The following is a 20,509-nucleotide window of genomic DNA, read 5'->3' on the forward strand; positions in this document are numbered from 1 at the left end:
AGGGAGAGACATACAGACAGACAGAGAGAGAGAGAGAGAGAGAGAGAGAGAGAGAGAGAGAGAGAGAGAGAGAGAGAGAGAGAGAGAGAGAGATCAAAGCCCACATTCAATGACATACTTCCTTGAACAAGGCCACCCCATCTAAACCTACTCAAACAGTGCCACCAACTGGAGATCAACTATCCAAACATCTGAATCTATGGAGGATATCACTTTTTTTTTTGAGATTTAATGACAACATTTCTCCTTTTCCTTTCCCCCCTTCAAACTCTTCCATACACCTCAGCCCGCTCTCCTTCAAACTCATGGCCTCCTTTTTTACTAATTGTTATTGCATATGTGTACTTGCATATCACATATATTCCCAAATCTAACCTATTTGGTCTGTATGTTACTTGCATAAATATTTTCAGGGCTGACCCTTTGGCATTGAAGACCCATGTGTGCTTTTCCCCAGGGGTGACTACCTTTCTCACTCCCAATGGTACTCGGTGCCCATAGTTCCCTGTGTGGGTCGAAGCCTCATGAACTTTTCCCTGTCCAGTTTGGCATGTCTATTGTTGTCTTCCTTTATCCAGCTCACATTTAGGCAGCCAGGCAGGTGAGATTTTATAAATATGACTTCTGATGTTGCAAGTAGACACAGTCTCCCAGAAAAGCCTCTCATCCTGTGGATCTTACAGTCTTTCCGACCCCTCTTCCACATTGTTCCCCGAGCCTTGCATGTGAGAGTGCTTAGTAGATGTATCAGTTGGGATGGGGCTTATGGAGGATATTCTTATTCAAATGACCACATTCTTCTTTACAGGTCTTCGGTCAAACACCATTTTATAACGTTGAGAAGTCACAATGGAGCTTGTGGCCAGAATTACCTTATGACTTGGTAAGATTCTTAAATGGCAAAAGGCTCAGGGAAAAGGAAGGGGTAGGGGGAATTGTCTGAAGAATTTAGAACTGGAGAGGAAGAGGATGACTAGAGGGATGTCATGGAAGAAGGTATAAGATGAGTCGAGGAGGCAGCATTACATCAGGGAGACAGTCCTCAGTTTTACCCACCCAGGACAAACAATTGCCGCTGGATTCTTCCTTTATATACTAGTGAACAGTTAGGGAACCTCTCAGGCCTATTGTAGTTGTTGGGTAGTAAATGCTTGGACCACTCTGCTGAGAAGTCTGAGATCACACACCTAAGCAAGAAAGAACGTTAAGATTTAGTTAGCAATAGTATGAGGTGGGAAGCTGGGGCCACAGCGAAGATCAGAGCATCAGTACAGATGAGGAGGGCAGGTGCCTCTTCTCAAAGCATGACTTTCTCTTACGTTTTACACCTTACTCCTTTTCCCTTTCCTTATAAATTATTATTTCCTTTGTTCCTTTTCCATTGCATACACATTAGATCTGCCAGTGGCTTTCTGTGTTATGCTAGTGGTGTGTGTTACTGGAGAGATCCCACTGAGCCTTGTTCACAGCAAGAGTGAGTTTGTTTCTGACTTTTGAGACCTAAGGGAAGACATCTTGTTGAAATAATTAAATAAGTCTTGGCATCAGGCAGTTTCACCATCTGCCTTAATGGTTTACAAAAAGACACACATTATACCCACCCCAAGATTTATATATAAGACATAGTAAGTACTACACCATCTTACTTCAATTATTAAATTTGGTTTCTCTACTATAGCTCAAAACTTCACTTATTTTTTTTCCTCTGGTAGATTATTTCTCAGGATCCCCCTTCCTCTAAATGGGGGATATGTGTGTATTTTTTCTTTCTTTTTAATAATCTTTTTTCCTTTTTGTTTATTGGATATTTATTGTATTTACATTTTAGGTGTTATCTCCTTTCCACCAATCCTGTCTCCCTGCCCGTCCCATTGCCTCCATGAAGGTGCTCCCTCTCCCAACCTCCTTCTCCCACCTCAGTGCCTTGGCAGTCCCTACACAGGGAAAATGTGCCTCCACTGGATCAAAGGCCTCTCCTCTCATTGATGCCAGAGAATGATATCCTCTGCTGCATATGCACCTGGAGTCATGGGTCTCTCCATAAAAACTCGTTGGGTGGTGTTTTAGTCCCTGGGAGCTGTGGTGGGTTTGGTTAGTTAATAATTTTGTTCTTCCCTTAGAGTTGCAGACCCTTTCAGTTCCTTCAGTCCTTTCTTTAGCTCCTTCATTGGGGTTCCCGTATTCAGTCAAATGGTTAGCTGCAAGCATCCTCCTCTGTATCAATATGATTCTGGCCGAGCCTCTGAGGAGGCATCCATATCAGATTCCTGCCAGTAAGCACTACTTGGCATCAGCAATAGCATGTGGGTTTAATGGCTGCATATGGGGTGGATCCCAAGGTGAGGCAGTCTTTGGATGATCTTTTCTCCAATCCCTGCTCCTATTACATAATTTCCTCCCATGAGTGTTTTGTTCTCCCTTTTAAGAAGGATTGAGGCATCCACCTTCTGGCCTTTCTTCTCTTTGAGCTTCATAATTTCTGTGAAATGTTTCTTGGGTATTCAGAGATGTTGGGGCTAGTATCCACTTATCAGTGAGTGCATACTATAAAGTATACACAAGTATATACAAGTGTTGTCTTGTGACTGGGTTACCTCACTCAGGATGATTGCTTCTAGTTCAATCCATTTGCCTCGAAATTTCATGAAGTCGTTGTTTTTAATAGCTGAGTAGTACTCCACTGTGTAAATGTACCCATTGCTCTGTTGAAGGACATCTGGGTTCTTTCCAGCTTCTGGCTATTATAAATAAGACTGCTACAAAGCATGTGTCCGTGTTAAATTTTGGAGCTTTTTGGGGGTATGTGCCCAGGAGTGAAATATCTGGGTCCTCAGGTAGTACTATGTCCAATTTTCTAAGGAACTGCTAAACTGATTTCCAGAGTGGTTGTACCAGTTTACAACCCCACCAACAGTGGAGGAGTGTTCCTTCTTCGAAACATCCTCACCAGCATTTGCTGTCACTTAAGTTGTTGATCTTAGCCATTCTGACTAGGCTGGAATCTAAGGGTTATTTCCCTGCTGACTAGGAATGTCCAGAATTTCTTTAGATGCTTCTCAGCCAACAGTATTCCACAGTTAAAATTTTTTCATTTAGCTCTTGTCTTAGTCAGGATTGACCAAGAAGCAAATTGGGGAAGAAAGGGTTTATTCAGCTTACACTTCCATATTGCTGTTCATCACCAGAGGAAGTCAGGACTAGAACTAGAGCAGGTCAGGAAGCAGGAGGTGATGCAGAGGCCATGAAGGGATGTTACTTACTGGCTTGTTTCCCATGGCTTTCTCAGCTTGCTTTCTTATAGAAAACCCAGGTCTACCAGGCCAGGGATGGCACCACCCACAATGGGCTGGGCCCTCCCGCCTTGATCACTAGTTGAGAAAATGCCTTACAGCTGGATCTCATGGAGGCATTTTCTCAACTGAGGCTCCTTTCTCTGTGATAACTCCAGCTTGTGTCAAGTTGACACAAAACCAGCCAGTATAGCTCTGTAACCCATTTTTAATATGACTATTTGATCATATTAACTGCATATATACAAAGAACTAACTTCTTGAGTTCTTTTAATATATTGGATACTAACCCTCTATCAGATGTAGGATTGGTAAAAAAAAAAAAAAAAAAAAAAAAAAAAAAAATCTGTGCCTATGTGTTCTAAGCCCTTCCCCACTTTCTGTTCTATTAGTTTCAGTGTACCTGGTTTTATGTGGAGGTCTTTGATCCACTTGAACTTGAGCTTTGTACAAGGAGATATGAAATGATTGATTGGCATTCTTGCATGCTGACTGTCAGTTGAACTAGGACCATTTGTTGTAGATGCTGTCCTTTTTCCATTGAATGTTTTTAGGACTTTTTGTCAAAGATCAAGTGACCATAGGTGTGTGGGTTTATTTCTGGCTCTTCAATTCTATTCCATTGATCTACCTGCCTGTCTCTGTATCAATACCATGCAGTTTTTAACACAGTTGATCTGTAATATAGCTTGAGGTCAGGAATGGTGATTCCCCTGGAAGTTTTCTTATTGTTGAGAATAGTTTTTGCTTTCCTATTTTTTTTATTATTATTCCAGTTGAATTTGCAAATTGCTCTTTCTAACTCTATGAAGAATTGAGCTTGTGTTTTGAATGGAGATTGGATTGAATCTGTAGATTGCCTTAGGCAAGATGACCATCTTTACTGTGTTGATCCTTTCAATCCATTAACATGGGAGATCTGTTCACCTTCTGAGGTCTTCTTCAATTTCTTTCTTCAGAAACTTGAATTTTTTTCATAAATGTGCTTGGTTAGGGTCACACCAAGGTATTTTATAAGGTTTGTGACTATTGTGAATGTGTTGACTCTCTAATATCTTTCTCAGACTGTTTATCCGGTGAGTAGAGGCAAGCTACTGATTTGTTCAAGTTAATTTTATATCCAGCCACTTTGCTGAAGTTGTTTATCACCTGCAGAAGTTCTCTTGTGGAATTTTTGTGGTCACTATGTATACTATCATATCATCTGCAAATAGTGATATTTCTACTCCTTCCTTTCCAATTTGTATCCCTTTGACTTCATTTGGCTGTCTGATTGCTCTGGCTAGTATTTCCAGTACTATGTGATTAGGTATGGAGATAGTGGGCATCCTGATTTTAGTGGGATTGTTTCAAGTTTCTCACCATTTAGTTTGATGTTGGCTACTGGTTTGCTGTATATTGCTTTTACTGTGTTTAAGTATGGACCTTGAATTCCTGATCTTTCCAAGACTTTTAACATGAAGGTTTGTTGAATTTTGTCAAATGCTTTTTCAGCATCGGAAGAGATAATCATGTGGTTTTTTTTCTTCTTAGTGTTTGTTTATATAATGGATGACATTGATTGATTTTTTTATACAGTGAACCATCCCTGCATCCCTTGGATAATGGTGAATGATTCTTTTGATGTGTTTTTGGATTCATTTTTCAAGAATATTATTGAGTATTTTTGCACCATGTTCATGAGGAAAATTCTTCTGAAGTTCTCTTTTTTGTGCCTGCCTCTTGCCATCTTCTTATCTTTGATGTTAGTTGTTCTTGTGTTCTCTGAATGGAGCTTATCTTTCCTGTGTGCCTGTGGGCCATGGGCTCCAGAGGGAGATTGGTCCTGGGTGTTCAGCTCTCTATGGCCAGGCTGTGAGTTCCAATGGTGGGCTCTAGCTCTGGGTGCAGATGGAGGCCTGAAGGGCACAGACCCAAGCAGTAGTGTGATACCTGCCCTCCTCAGAGGTCCCAGAGGTCTCTTGACAGATAATCAGTTGGGAGAGAGAGTGGGGGGCTCACCTGTGGGCTCAGTAGGGAGACTGCTCCTGTGTCTCCTCAGGGTGCTCAGTTCTCTGCAGACAGGCTGAGAGTCATGATGGCAGTGTGTGTGTGTGTTTTTCTAAATGTATTTGTCATAGTTGAAAGAGGAATTGAGCCATGTAGCTCAGGCTAGGCTAGAACTTATAATTCTGCTGCTAGGAGCTGACATTAGAGGTACACAGCATCACACTCAGCTTGTGTGTGTGTGTGTGTTTTAAGATTTATTTGTTTTATGTATATGAGTACACTGTAGCTGTCTTCAGACACACCAGAAGAGGGAATCAGATCCCATTACAGATGGTTGTGAGCTACCATGTGGTTGTTGGGATTTGAACTCAGGTCCTCTGGAAGAGCAGTCAGGGCTCTTAATCACTGAGCCATCTCTCCAGCCCCATTGTGTGGTTTTTACATGTGCAATTGACATGGGTTGGGATTTTATGAAAAATTATTTTGAAAAAGAAGCAAGTTAGTAGAATTGGACCTGATATTACCAAGCAAAAGTTTTGCTCCTGTTGCTCCTATTGCTGTTTCTTCCTCCTCCTCCTCTTCTTTCTCTTCTTCTTCTCTTTTTTCTCCTTCTCTTCTTTTTGAAAAAATAACCCAGCTGTTTTCTTAAACAAATTCACTTGGTATTTAGTTGTGGTGTGTGTGTGTGTGTGTGTGTGTGTGTGTGTGTGTGTGTGTGTGGTGTATTTTATTTCACACTGAACAACTTTCATCTTTGAGAACCTCAGCTCAAGTCTCCATCCTCCTTAGGCACACCTTTTAATCAGCTCACTTCTTCATCCAGCCAGATATGTATATAGAGCATGATTTGATGCCCCTTCCAATGCTACCATTTCTTAAGGGTGCAGTTCCATTTATCTTTCTGTTATTTTGTTTAAACTCTAGATTGCCAAGTACAAGGGATTATTGACCTGGTTGGAAAAATACCGGTTACCTTTTTTCTGCAAAACAAACTTGTGTTTCTATTACATACTTTGTCAGGAGCTCATCAGCTTCATCAAGTCCCCAGAAGGAGGTGAGCACTGGTGTGTGAGTATGTGGAGAACTAAGAAAAGCCATACTGTGTAATGATTCAATGCTTATTGGTTTTATGGTATGATACAGATACAGCCCAAAAGCTGTTGCATTAAGAGGTGACATCACTGGCCTCCATAGGCATCAGTCTTCACATGCATATACTCACAAAAACTGGATGATAGAGGGACAGATTGTGAAAATTACACAAAAATTACTATTATGAATTCATGATAGTAGCCTCAAGTAGCCTCCACTACTTGCTCCAGACCTGCATAATGCTGACCCTGTCAATACTCAATTATGAATGGAAGAAGGGTTGTTGAGGCCTTAACCCTTACTACTAAACTATTAAATATTAAAAGATTATGGGAAAGATATTGTCTTATTTGTAATTACAGAGATAACCTTGGTTAGATTCAGGGGCTTACAAAACAGAACAAGTAGAAACTTGAGAAAGAGATCTACAGGGAAGGAAGGGAGGAGCAGACAGAAGTGAGAGGGAAATAAAAGCAGATAGAGGTGAGAGTAATCAGTATGCAGTCTATACATGTATGATGCTGTCAAAACATAATATTATTGATAATGATAATCTTTTCAGATGCACATGACTGGAAGGTACACATGATTCAAAATGAATAGATGGAGCCTTTCTAGTGCCAACATGCTTATGACATGATCCTGAATATCGAGAGAGGCTCCAGGCAGCTAGCTTTTTTATTGTTTCTTGGATACTGACCTCAGGAGCAATTGGGAGGACAACTCTGGACTTGGAAGCAGAAATGGTGTCTGTGACCTTTGATATGTGATTATGAAAGTTGCCCTGGAGGAAAGAACTTTCTGGAGCATTCTCAAAAGGAGCCCTAATGAGATGTGATACAGGAAGCCTTTAGGATCTTGGATGTTAGTTTGAAAGAAAACAGGTCCCATAGGCTCATAGGAAATGGCGCTATTAGAAGATGTTGAAGTAGGTGTGGCCTTGCTGGAGGAAGTGCATTTCATTCATTTCCTGCCGCACGCCTATCCAAAATAGCACTCTTAGCTCCTTCTCCTGCCCCATGTCCACATCCACCATGCTGATAATGGACTAAACCTCCAAACCTGTAGCCAGACCCAATCACATGTTTGCCTTTTATAGTCTTTTTGGTTCATGGTGTCTCTTCACAACGATAAAACCATAATTAAGACAATTTTGTTCTTAAAAAAATAGAAGATAATAGAAAGCAAAAACTAAAATCACTAAAAAAGAAAAACAACGAATCACTGTTCATATGATATGATGTTTTATATAAAACAAAAAATACCCTAATGTTTACACAAAACTCCCTGTTAGAACTAAGAAATGAATTCTGTAAAATAATAGGATGTAAAGTCACACAAAATCAGTTGCATTTATATATCACTATGAAAACTGAAAAAGTGACAAAAGCAATCCAATTTACAAGAATATTCAAAATAATAAATATTAAACATTAAATTAGGAATTAATTTAGCCAAAGAGGTGGAATACTTGTATAATTGGAATTAGAAAACATTGAAGAAACATTAAGACATGAATAACACCTCCCATGTTCACAATTTGGAAAAAGCATTGTTGTAAGATATCAGTACTCCTTGAAATCACAGATTCCTGAAATCCCAGTTACAGAAATAGGGGAGTCAGTCCTGAAACTCATGTGGCATCTTGATGGATCCTCAATAACTATAACAATTTTGAAATAGGAAAGAAAACATGGAGGTCCCATATGACCTAATTTACAAACTTGTGCACGTCTATAGCAGTCAAAGCAATATAGTATTCACATAATGACAGATCTTAAGACATTTGAAAATAACATAAAGCTCATAGATAAACTCCAAGTATACAGTCAAATGACTTTGGAGAAAACTGTCACATTTATTCTGTGTGGTGAAAGAACAGTCTCCCAGTAGGCAATTCAGGCTTCGTCGGGAAAATGCTTGCTTGCCTTACAAATGGGGGGACCTGAGTTTTATCACAGAGATCATGGAAAACACCTGGGCATGCTGGGGAGATGGAGGCAAGCAGCTCTCTAGGGTCTGCTCAGTCAGTCTGTCCTATTAAGCAAATGGCAGTCCAGTGGAAGATTCTGTTTCAAAAAGAAAAGGTAGATGACACCTGAAGAATGGCACTGAAAGTTGTCCTCTGGCCTCTACATGCACACGTGTATGCACAAACACACACACACACACACACACACACACACACACACACACACACACACATACAGCAGGGCGGGGGTGGGGGGAAGTGTCTGGCTTACACAGTCCAGTATCATCAGGAGAACCATGGTAACATCCAGGCTGGCACGGTGCTAGAGAAGATGAGAGTTCTTTTGTCTTCAACCAACAAAAGCCAGCAGCAGACTGCTTCCTGGCAGCTAGGAAGACAGTCTCAAAGCCCATCCCCACAGTGACACACTTCCTCCAACAAGGTCACACACCTACACCAACAAGGCCACAGCTCCCTGGGCTGAGCATATTCAAACCACCACAGCAAGAAAATAAGAACCTGGAACAAACGAGAGTCTTCATGTGTAAGAAGGAGCTGGACCTATATACAACATGTAGATTAAAAAAAAATCAAAGACCTAACTAAATATGATATCTAAAACCATAAAACCAGCAGAAAGTACAGGTTCAGGGTTTCACATCAGTGGAGTGGCAGTGAATTCTTGGCTATGACATCAGGGGCAGACTTAACAGAAAATTGGACTTCATTTTTAAAAAATCTTAAAATTTAGACTTCAAAAGACATTATCAACAGAGGGAAGAAAAGGAACAATATAGACAGAAGAAAATAGTTGAAAGCTATATTGTTTAATAGATGACTGAGATTCATAATATATAGCATATGCTAAACCCGAGGGAGAGACCGTGCTATGTGAAATAAGTAATTAGAAAAGAAAACATACTAGATGCTCTATTTATATAACACTAAGAGTCAAAAATCACAAAAACAGAAGTGCATTAGTAACTGCCAGGAGCTGGAGGGACCAAGCAATGAGGAATTGTTATTTAATGGTTATAGTTTTGATTTTTACAAAAAAAAAAGAAGAAAAACATTTGAGATGAGTGGTGGTTTTAGTCGCACACTACAAATGTATTTAATGTGATGGAATATGCTTTTAAATAGTTAAAATAGTACTTTTGTTAAATGTATTTTAATGCAATCAAAAATGGAAAAATGTAATTTCAGAACAGGCACATATCTGCTCCATGCCTGTCTACCCCAAACCCTTTCTACACATAGTATCTTACACCACATAGCAATAGTTCCTGTCTCTGTGCAAACCCAGGACCCCTGTACCCTCAGTGGCTTACAGACCAGTCTCCCTTTTCATCTTGGACCTCATCTCTTCTGCCAGTCCTTGGTCACTGCATTCCAGCCTCATCGAGGATGCTGGACACCTTCCCACTGCATTGTTCTGCATTAGCTGTCTCCCCTCACCTCTTCAAAAGCTCATGATAATCTCATCTCTGGTGAAGGCTATTCAAATGGTCCCCTGGGATTCCCACTCACCTAGAATTCTCAGCATGCTTTGTTTGGCTCTACCATATTTTAGCAGTTCCTGCTACCTTTGTTCTTACTAAAAAATATACTCATCCTATGCATTTATGGTGCATCCCTTTCAGGGAATATAAACTCCTTGGGGGCAGGAATTTTTGTTTGCTATCCCAAGCATCTAGAATATAGCCTGGCATTTAGTAAGCATGTAATCAATATTTGCTGAATGAGAGAACAGAATTTTTTATTTAAACGGTTGAATTGGAAACTTTTGGCTCACTAGCCAAAGAAGATACATTCAGATGCATTTGTGGAACTAAATATTGTGCCGAGCACCCTACTACACTCAGCTACAACTTCAATTACATTTTACACACACACACACACACACACACACACACACACACACACACACACACACACACACACCATGCACATGGTGGTGGAGATAGAAGTAGGAAGGAAATTCAAATTCAAATGAATATTAAGAACAACATCACTTTCAGATGGGGACTAATATAGGGGAGAGGGTATTTCTGAGCTGTGGATTATATGCACATATATAGCCCCTGACATGTGTCAACAGATCATTTAGCAACCAGTTTGAAAAATATCAGAGCCAGGACCCCCTTTCACCTACCTGACTCACCTTCAATGAATGGGGCTCTGGTTGTGTGCAAGGCTAAGAGAAGGGCAAGAGGAAGAATTTACACTCCCATTTTTTCTGGCAGCCAAGATGATGAGATGGAAAATAGCAGACCAGTGGCTTCTGGAAAAATGTATCGCTGGGGTCAGAGGGATGTGGAGGTTCTGCTCCTACCTCAAGGGCAGTGCAGGTAGGTTTCTAAAATTGTTCCCCAAATCTGAAAGCTCTCAATATTTTAAGGGTGTCTGAACCTCAGATGGCACTCATGTATGTCTACGAAAAATCTAGGCTATATTTAATGGTGTAGTTTGGGTGAAAGCCTTGGGAAAGAAGGGTCTATGAGATTACAGTAAAAGCAATCCAAGTCCCTTGCATTCATTCCTGTGACAGTATTTGCTAAGTGTCTCCAAGTGCCAGCTACAGACAGAATGCAAAGATGCACGGAGGCCATAAGTTCCTGATTCCTAAAGCTTCTGCTGGTAGGAGGCAGACATGGAGCTTCTGGTGAGAGTGGGAGGCACTATGTTCTGTTCCTGGTTCCAGAGGTGTCAGGGTGCTAGGAGGCTAGCAGCCAGCCCAGGATGACACTCCAGCCCATTAGGTTTCATCCAGTGACAGGTCTTAGTTTTAAGGACGAAGCCCAGGGTCTCTTGGAGTAAAGGAGAATTAGGCTGTATCTTCAGTTTATTATTTGGGTTGACAGAGTTATTAAATAGGGAACTTAGTGTTTGGTACCCTTGGGCTGTAGCCCATCTGCAGGCTTGCCAGAACTCATGATCTAGAAAATATTCTTTCCCCCAAGTTCTCCCCCACTTTCTCTTTTTGACAACACACAATATCGCATGATTTATATTGTCATAATTTTCCCTAAAGTGACTTTGTTTTTTTACCCTTTCCCAGTAAGTCCCCTGTCCCTGTGCTTCTCATCCCCACACACTGGAGACTTTCTGGAGACATGGTGTTAACTGGAAATTGTCTAGTGATGGTGTTTGGTGCAGCAGAGCATGCTATGACAGGAGAAGCTGTACCAAGACATCATTCACCAAGAGGGCAAGACTGGAGTGGTGCTCTCGATCTCTTCTGTCTGACCTGTAGGTGAAGAATTGCTGGATTTCTGGATCCTTGCTGAGAAGATTCTGAGCATCGATGAGACAGACGAGTCTTTGAAAGATTACTACCTCTCCCTCTTGCTGGTGCTCAAGGCCACTCACCTACAGGAAGGCTCCAGAGTGGTGACTCTCTGCAACATGGACATCAGTAAGAACTGTAGAGCAGTATGGAAAGAAAAGAAGGGGGTGACCAGCTACTGGGTGGAGCTGTTGGTTATAGCCCTCAGGAATGCATTTCCATACTGTTACCATCTCCATCAGCTCGATGTCAGGGATGCAAGTAGAAGTCATAACCTATAAAACAGAGAAGGGTTGAAGGATACCAGCCATGTCTAGGAGGATGATGCTTATGTTTTCCCGAGATATGGTTGGCCAGTGCAGGTTGGTTGGAAGGAGAGAATAAGAAATGGGACAAGAGAGCTAGAAAATTATTGTATCCTCTGAGTCTACACAGCTTTGTTTTGTTTTTATGCCAATGAGATTCTCTAGAGCAAACAGCCAGTGGGCCCAAGGCTGTACTTTTGACCTTTGCAAGCAAAAAAAAAATGTTTTTAATTTTTAAAGAGTTCAACAGAAATTATTTATGGCTTATAGAGTTTAAAATAGTTACTCTTTGGTCTTCTATCTGAGACAGTCTGAATTCTTTCTCTACACTATTGGGTTTGTTCTTATTACTGTGATTGAAAAGTGAAGAAGCACCTTGAACCCAATACCACTGTGTTTCAGAAGATACACTGTTTGAGCTTACTCTTCTCATTTCTAACAATAATTAGGAATTGATGACATTATCTGGGTGTGGGTGCATGTGCCTGTAACCTCAGCATTTGGGAGGTAGAGTCACAAGGTTCAGGAATTTAAGGGAATCTTAACTACATAGTAAAAGTAGCCCAGGTTATATGAGACCCTTAAAAAAAACTGACGACATTAAATCCAAGGCTAGCAATGGCTGGCTATTATTTGAAGGATTTGACTCCTTGGAATTATTTATTACACATGTTTTGGTTATTGTGGAATCATGAGTCCTGTTCCCTTGTGTTTTTGTCACATTTTCTTGTATCTTTTGCTTTTGTTTACAATACATTCTAAAATGTGCTCAAGAAACCCCACAAAACGTGTTGTCTCTATAGGGAAGAAAACAATAATGAGAGAACAGCAGGTCCAGTGTACTAAGTAAACACCAAAGGCCTGCCGCTGTGCTGTATTTGTTTCTATTCCCAGGATTTTACCCAGAACTAGCAACGTGTTATACACAAAGACATTGGAAAATCTCCAAATCCCCTCTTGCCATCATGGCCTTCACTACTAGGTTCTCACTCTTTATCTCCTGCTATTCTTTCAGAGTCCCTCCTGAAACTCTCCATCTGGCATCCCAACCAATCTACTACCAGAAGAGAGATCCTAAGCCACATGCAGAAAGTGGCTCTGTTCAAAATTCAGAGCTACTGGCTCCCCAACTTTTACACCCATGCCAAGATGGCAATGGCCAATGAGGAAGCATGCCATAGTCTGATGCAGGAATATGAGACTCGCCTGTACAGTGTTTGCTGCACGCATGCAGGAGGGCTCCCTCTAAATATGAGCATCAAAAAATCCTGCCACTCCCAAAAGAAGTACTCAAGCAAGAAGGCAAAGAAAAAGATGTGGCATTTGAATGATTCTATCTTATGGCCTCTGGAAATAGAACCCAAACCAGAAGTTTCCACTAAGTCTCAAGAAGAAATAAGTCTCCCAGAAAGGGTAGTTGTACAAAAGCCTTCCCTGGGAGAAGATTCTTCAAAGGAGACAATAGTCCATTTCCTGTGCAAAGAAATGCAGAATGCCAAAAAACCCATTGTGAAGAAGAAATCCAAAATTCAATTCCACATGGAGGGTCTCTTTGAGACAAGGTTCTCTAACCACCTGAGAACTTCCACTCCCATTATTACCCATACTGCCCCACTGGCACTCAAGAAGTCTCTCAAGCGAAGCCTCTCCTTTGGGTACACTCACTGGGCCCTGTGTGCTGATGCCTGTGCAGGGAGTCCCTTCCGGCATCACCTGAAGAAGACAAATTTGAAGGTGGAGGTCCAACTCCTGGACCTTTGGCAGGACCTGCAGCATTTCGTCAGTGTTCTGATGAGTAATAGACAGAACGGGAACGCACTCTTTCGCCACGTGCTTGGTAACAGAATCTGTGAGCTCTACCTGAATGAGCAGATTGGGCCACCCTTACCACTCAAACCTCAGACTCTCCAGGGCCTGAAGAAGCTTCTGCCATCTGGGGATGTGAACCCCTGGATCCCCAAAGCCCAGATGGAGATCTGCAAGGTAGGCTGTGTCTCAAAGACATGAGTTAGCATCTGGCAGATTAGGTTAAGACCAATCAAAAATGGCATCTTATCATCTGTACTCACTCTGTTAAAGGTGGAATTTTCCACACAAACCTTCATACACTGAGGACCTGGTTAATCTCAGTTAAAATCCTTTGTGATTTCTTGAAACAATCCATCTCCAAGATAAAATGAGTAGATGTGTGGTCAATATCCACTTCCCATTTCGTATTGATCCTTCCTCATGTGCAGCCTCCCCAAACTACAAAACTCAGTATCTTCCTGCAAGTCTTAAGAACTCTGCACAAGACATTGAGAAGCAGAGTCCTCTCATTCTAAGCTAATTTCGTGTCTTAGGGTTTTATTGCTGTAAACAGACACCATGACCAAGGCAACATCATAAAGACAATATTTAACTGGGGCTGGCTTACAGGTTCAGAGGTTTAGTCCATTAGTATCAAGGCAGGAGCATGGCAGCATCCAGGCAAGCATGGTGCAGGCAGAGCTAAGAGTTGTATATCTACATCTGAAGGCTAATAGTAGAAGACTGGCTTCCAGGCAGCTAGAATGAAGGTGTTAAAGCCCACACCAAAGTGACACACCTACTCCAGCAAGGCCACACCTCCTTCTGGTGCCACTCCCTGGATCAAGCATATTCAAACCAGGACATTCCACTCCTTGGGCCCCACAGGCTTTGTTCAAATACATGAGTCTATGGGAGCCATACCTAAACATAGCATAATAAAAAAGTACATTTAGTCCAACTTCCAAAGTCCCATAATCTATAGCAGTCTCAACAATGTTAAACATCCAAAGTTCAAAGTCTTTTCTGAGATCCTTTCAATCACTTAACTGGAATCTCCAAAGCAAGACAGGAAACCAGATGGGCAAACTCCAAACTTTGTATCTCCATGTCTGATGTCAAAGAAGTCTTCAGATCTCCAACTCCTTTTTCATCTTTGTTGACTACAACAAACTTCCACTCCCTGTTAGCAGCATTCCTCAGGAGATATCTTATCACTCTGGCATCTTGAACATCTTGGGGTCTTCAAGGCTGCTTCAATGTTACAGCCTCTGGTTTCAATGTCTAGGATCCACACATGATCTTCTGGGCTCCTTCAAAGGCTGGCATCACTTCTCCAGCTCTGCCCTCTGTAGCACTCTAAGCTCAGGTTGATCTACTCCATTGCTGCTACCAATCCTGGTGATCATACCATGGTACTGGCACCTCCAATATGCTGGGGTCTTCCATTACAACTTGGCTTCATCAATAGCCTCTCATGGTCTCTCTTTGTGATGCTAAGCCTCAAAGCCTTTGTATGACCCCTTCAGTCCTGGGCCATCAACTGCAACCGAGGCTGTACCTTCACCAGTGACCTTCCATGGCCTCTCACAGTGCCAAGCCTCAGCTGCTCTTCTTGCTTTTAAACCCAATACCACTTGTGTGACTCTTACACATTAGCAAGTATAGCTGTAACATGAGGTACAACCTTGGCTATCTCTGAAGCACAGATTCTTTGTGTTTTCAGAAGACACTTCCCAGAAGATTTCACCTCAGTGATGCTGGTCTCTTCTTAATCACTGCTAATTTCTTAGCTCCAGCCAAGTAGCATCAATTGTCCCAGTAGTCCCCTCTATTTTTCGCTCTAAAGCCAGAGCCACATAGCTGAAGCTGTTGTATTCTGCTGCTTACTGGGGCTGAAACATGGCCTCCTTTATTCTATTACCAGCCTTTTGTTTTCTAACTCCCTCACTGCCTAAGATTGGCTTTCCTAGAACTTGCTCTGTAGATTGACCTTGAACTCAGAGATCTGTTTGGCTTTGTCTCCTGGGATTAAAGGAGCATGCCTGGGTCTAAATTTAGCTAGGTAGGATCTTGCCCCAACATCCCTTAATCTGTTATCTCCTATAGCACTGGATTTAGTTCTGTTTCACTTCCTGATGCCCCTTTAACACTTGGACCATATATCTTATATTTTCCTTTATAATCTTGCTATGCTTGTTAAAATACTCTTCATGAGTTTTAGCCAAAGAACAAAATCTCTGCTGGGCTTTTTTTTTTTTTAAGACTTCCTTTGTAAATGTAATTAATATAAGTCTTCACCTTAGCCTCAGGTAGATTCTTTAGACAAGGGCAAAAAGCATCCAGATTCTTCAACAAAATACCACATAGTCTACACCACATATTAACATTCTTCTTCCCTGAAACCTCTTGGGTCAGGTGTGCACAAACCAAATTACTCTCAGTAACAAAGTCTTCCATATTTCTACTAGGATGGCTTATTAAACACTATTTAAAGCATTCCACTGCTTTTCAAATCCAAAGCCCCAAAATCCACAAATTTCCAAACAAAAGCATGGTCAGCCTATCACAGCAATACCCTAATCCCTGGTACCAATTTCTGTCTTAGTTAGGGTTTTATTGCTGTGAACAGACACCACGACCAAGGCAACTCTTATAAGGACAACATTTAACTGGTGCTGGCTTACAGGTTCAGGGGTTCAGTCCATTCTCATCATAGCAGGAAGCATGGCAGCATTTAGGCAGGCATGTTGCTAGAGGACCTGAGAGTTCTACATCTTGATCTGACTGTAACCAAAAGAAAGCTAGCTCTTAGGCAGCTAGGAAGAAATTCATTCAAATCCCACCCCTCCAGTGACACACCTACTCCAACAAGGCCACATCTCCTAATAGTGCCATTCCCTGGGCCAAAGGTATACAAACCACCACACTCCTTTATAGAAGTCATGAGACATAAAGCTCACATCACTGAGCCAGTCATTGAACCCCCTCATAAAGAGTCCTACCGTTGTCTCTGCTTCATTTCTTGTCATGTCTCCATCTCCCTGGGTCTTCTTCAGAAGAGAAATATTTCAGAGATTAGCCATCATCCTCAAACAGCCCCTTTCTCCTCCCTATGCCTTTGCCACACCTCCTACAACCACCTAGAATGCCCTCTCCTTGGTTTTCTCTGGCAAACTCCTATTTATCCTGGAAGGTACCAACTTGAGTTTACATTTTCTTGTCTTTAAAAATTCTTCTTGAACTCAATTAGATACAACAGTTTCCTTCTCTCTCTTCCCAGAGAACTGTCTTCATGTCCATTGTATATATATATACCCCCCATGTAGTAACTGCTGCTCATCCTGCTGAGAGTTGAGTTCCTTGGAACAAGTCTGGGGCCAGCAATTTACACAATGCCTGGCACATGGGAGTCACACAGAAAATGTTTGTGAAGAAAGAATGTGGGTAAATAAATTCAGCTTAGGGTTGTCTTGCCCTGAAGTGTGGAGCAGCAATTAAAATCAGGGGACGCCTCCAATGTGGGGTGTGAGAGCAGAGCTGTTTGGTTTTTAAAGCCATTTTTGAGAATCGAAGACACAGCTTTGGGAAGGCACAGGGTTACTTTGCTCTTTCACTGTATGTGTGTTACCATTTTCTGATGCTTCCAGAGAGGCTATGAAAGCTACTATATTTTTAAAATGAAGGACTGCCCATTGGATATTGTGATTGATCTCCTACTGTGACAAACCTCTGAAGTCTGCCCTACTGTGTAGGGTGGCCACAAACTGAAAGGAAGCAACCAGCTGAGGGGGTCCATCTCATAATGTTCCTACTGTGCTTGGATTTCAGGTGCTCAGCCCCTGGTATGATGACTTCCTGATGGAAGAGGATTACTGGTTCCTTGTTTACACAGTAGGAGAGACTTTGGGTTGAGGAGGACTCAGGAGGGAAGGGGAAATACTTCTGCTTTAAAGGCATAGAGTAAATGAAATTAAGACTTCTCACTGGAGACAACTGGAGCTGGACACAATCCCTGGTGCTCTCAAAAATATAAATCTAAGGGGTTGGAGACTTGGCTCAGAGGTTTAGAGTGCTTGCTGTACTTCCAGAAAGCTCAAGTTCCCCAAACTCACTTTGGATAGCTCATAACTGTGTGCAACTCCAGCTTCAAGGATTCTGATGCCTTCATCTGGCCTCTGCACCCACACATGTGTGTGCACAAACACACACACACACACACACACACACACACACACACGGGGGGGGGGAGGTGGAGGGAGGGAGGGAGGGAGGGAGGGAGAGGGAGCTGGGAGAGAGAGAAATACAGTATTTTTAAAAAATATATAAAGCTTTCAAGGAAAAAAAGACTCAATACATATCTAACTCTAAGGAACTTATATTCATGTGGAATTCTGAAAGAAAATAAGGTGAATGGGGTGGGGGACATGGCATATAAAGCTCTAAAGACCAGGTCAGATCTATGTGACTAGGATACATGAAGGACTGAGTTGCCACAAATCTCTTGATTCTGGATGATTTCTGCAAACGTCATTGTCTCTCCCTTCTACTCCCAACTCCTCCCAGACTCAAACGCGGTTCATCAAATCCCGGTGGCATAAAAAAGAAACAATATGCAAAGAGGAGCACGTCCTTCTTTACAAAAGGCTCCAGGAATCTCTGGTGTTAAGCCAGGCCTTGGCTAACATGCAAGAAATCGATTCAATGCAGTGGCAAAAAGTGGCTACAGAGAACCTGCGGCAGGGTGGGTCTCTACAGGTAGAACTGACAGCTCCAGTGTTCTTACAAGGTAAGGGCAGTCACTTTCTCTTTTTCCTTTAAATCATGACATTTAGGGAACTAGAAAATATAACACTTATTTTATCAGCAATTGTTTTTTAAAAATTTATTTATTATATATAACTACATTGTAGCTGTCTTCAGACACACCAGAAGAGGGGATCAGATCTCATTACAGATGGTTGTGAACCATGTGGTTGCTGGGAATTGAACTCAGGACCTCAGTGCTCTTAACCAGTGAGCCATCTCTCCAGCCCCAGCAATTATTTATTATGAATCAGTACTGTACACTGCACAGATGACCTCATTTGCTCTTCAAAGTAACATATCAAATAAGCTCCAAATAACCAATAACCAAGGTTTAGATGATGTCATCCTCCAAGGTGCCCCGGGAAATGACCATCAGGATCTGAACCCAGGCAAACTTACTGTTGTCATTACTGGCTCTGGAAGCTGGGGCACTGAGGTTTGAAAGCTTCTGCCTGCCAAAGCATCACCATAGTTAACACTGGACACTCCATACCGTGCATCTGATGTTTCTCAGAGTCAGGTCCGAGGAGCAGTCTCTAACTGTGCTCAGGTTTCCTTGCAGACTCCAGCCATATGGCCATACTGCATGATCTGGAGAGTTCCACGTGAACTCTTCACAAGCAGATATACTTCTAAACCCTGCTCTACACCAGCCGGGCGAGATGCTGCTTTCTGAGTCTTCTGTCCAGAACATTACCACTTCTCTTGCTGTCATAGTCTGAGCGCCACACCACACTGTGGCTGTGAAGCTACTCCCCAGTCCACCATGTGTTACTAGAACTAATATGTGGCTGCCTTTAGAAAGAGAAAAGAAACCCCACTTCCAGAGATCAAGGATTTGCAGTTATGGGTGGTTATCCTTGAGTCATTCCACTGTAGGCAGTGAGGGGAAATGATCACATCGAGAGCTACAAGCCTTGCACATACTCTACGGTAGAAATGGATGATATAGTAAAGAAAAAAGGGAATATGAGGCTTAAAACAATGAAGCCAGCAGCACTGATGATGGGAGACAAAGGTGCTTGCAGTTGGGTATGAGATGCTAATGACCTAATAGGGGGTGAATAGCTAGTGATGGGGGACAGACTGGCTAGCTTCCAAGAGACCTTTTCTCGTTGAGAGACCCATGCCAGCCACAGCTGCCTATTACACCGCCGTGCTTTTAACACACTCGTTCTGATGGATCTGGTTGTAATAAACTGAGCTGTAAGGGTAGATTCTAAGGAAGCTGCTCCCATCTCAGGAAGAGACCCCGGACCATTGTATACACAAAGAGATCACCAAGACAGCCCAGGTGACTTCTTGGTAGCAGTGAGAACAAAGAGAGCTTAGAATGTTAACAACCTTTGGACTCACCAGCCAGTAACTAATACCCAGTAGACAGTTGGGGTCAACAGGCTGTAACAAAGCCAGAGATCTCAGTATAATCAATAGCAAGACACCTGCAAAGTCAAAGGTAGAAATTGTTCTTGCTTCAAATTTTTGATAAACATAGCAAATCATTTGTTAAGACCTGCCTTGGTTGGAGCTTTGACTTTTTTGTGAGTTCATTTCAGAACTTGCTGATCATATACCAGGATGGTATCGAACTTTTGAGAGGGATGGGACTTGACAAAGGGACTAACAGCTAGCAGATAGCCAGGGTCAATACATAAGAAAGCTAGAGTCAGTGATGGATAAGAAAGGCTTCAGCCAGTCATCCCTAACTGAATGAGAAGCTATGGCCTAAGTGTAACTAGCTCCCTGGTTAGGGCAGGGGCAAGAACATGCTTAGAACATGTGGTCCTTCCACTGGCTTAAGCCAAGATAGCCCAGAGAACTAAACAATCTCAGTAGAAACTACCTCAGTCTTTGTTTGGTTTCTATTGTCCTACAAAAGCTTTGGATAATAAAATAAAATAAAATAAAATAAAATAAAATAAAATAAAATAAGCACTGCTGGGAGTCACAGAAGAGCAGAGAAGGGGGGCACAGG

At 42.0% G+C, this 20,509-nt stretch overlaps 1 protein-coding gene across 1 annotated transcript in view; it reads left to right on the forward strand.

Moving 5' to 3' along the window:
* The window catches only part of RGSL1 (regulator of G protein signaling like 1), a gene marked incomplete at both ends in the record, with an annotated part of 53,875 nt that overhangs the window by 3,591 nt on the left and 29,775 nt on the right, over positions 1-20,509 (forward strand). The window contains 7 exon segments of the mRNA XM_080933332.1: positions 809-883; positions 6,204-6,333; positions 10,590-10,694; positions 11,600-11,761; positions 12,953-13,920; positions 17,557-17,619; positions 18,292-18,514. Coding sequence (XP_080789458.1) covers positions 809-883; positions 6,204-6,333; positions 10,590-10,694; positions 11,600-11,761; positions 12,953-13,920; positions 17,557-17,619; positions 18,292-18,514 — 1,726 coding nt within the window.

This window comes from Micromys minutus (assembly GCF_963924665.1).
Source record: "Micromys minutus genome assembly, chromosome: 1".
Taxonomy (NCBI): domain Eukaryota; kingdom Metazoa; phylum Chordata; class Mammalia; order Rodentia; family Muridae; genus Micromys; species Micromys minutus.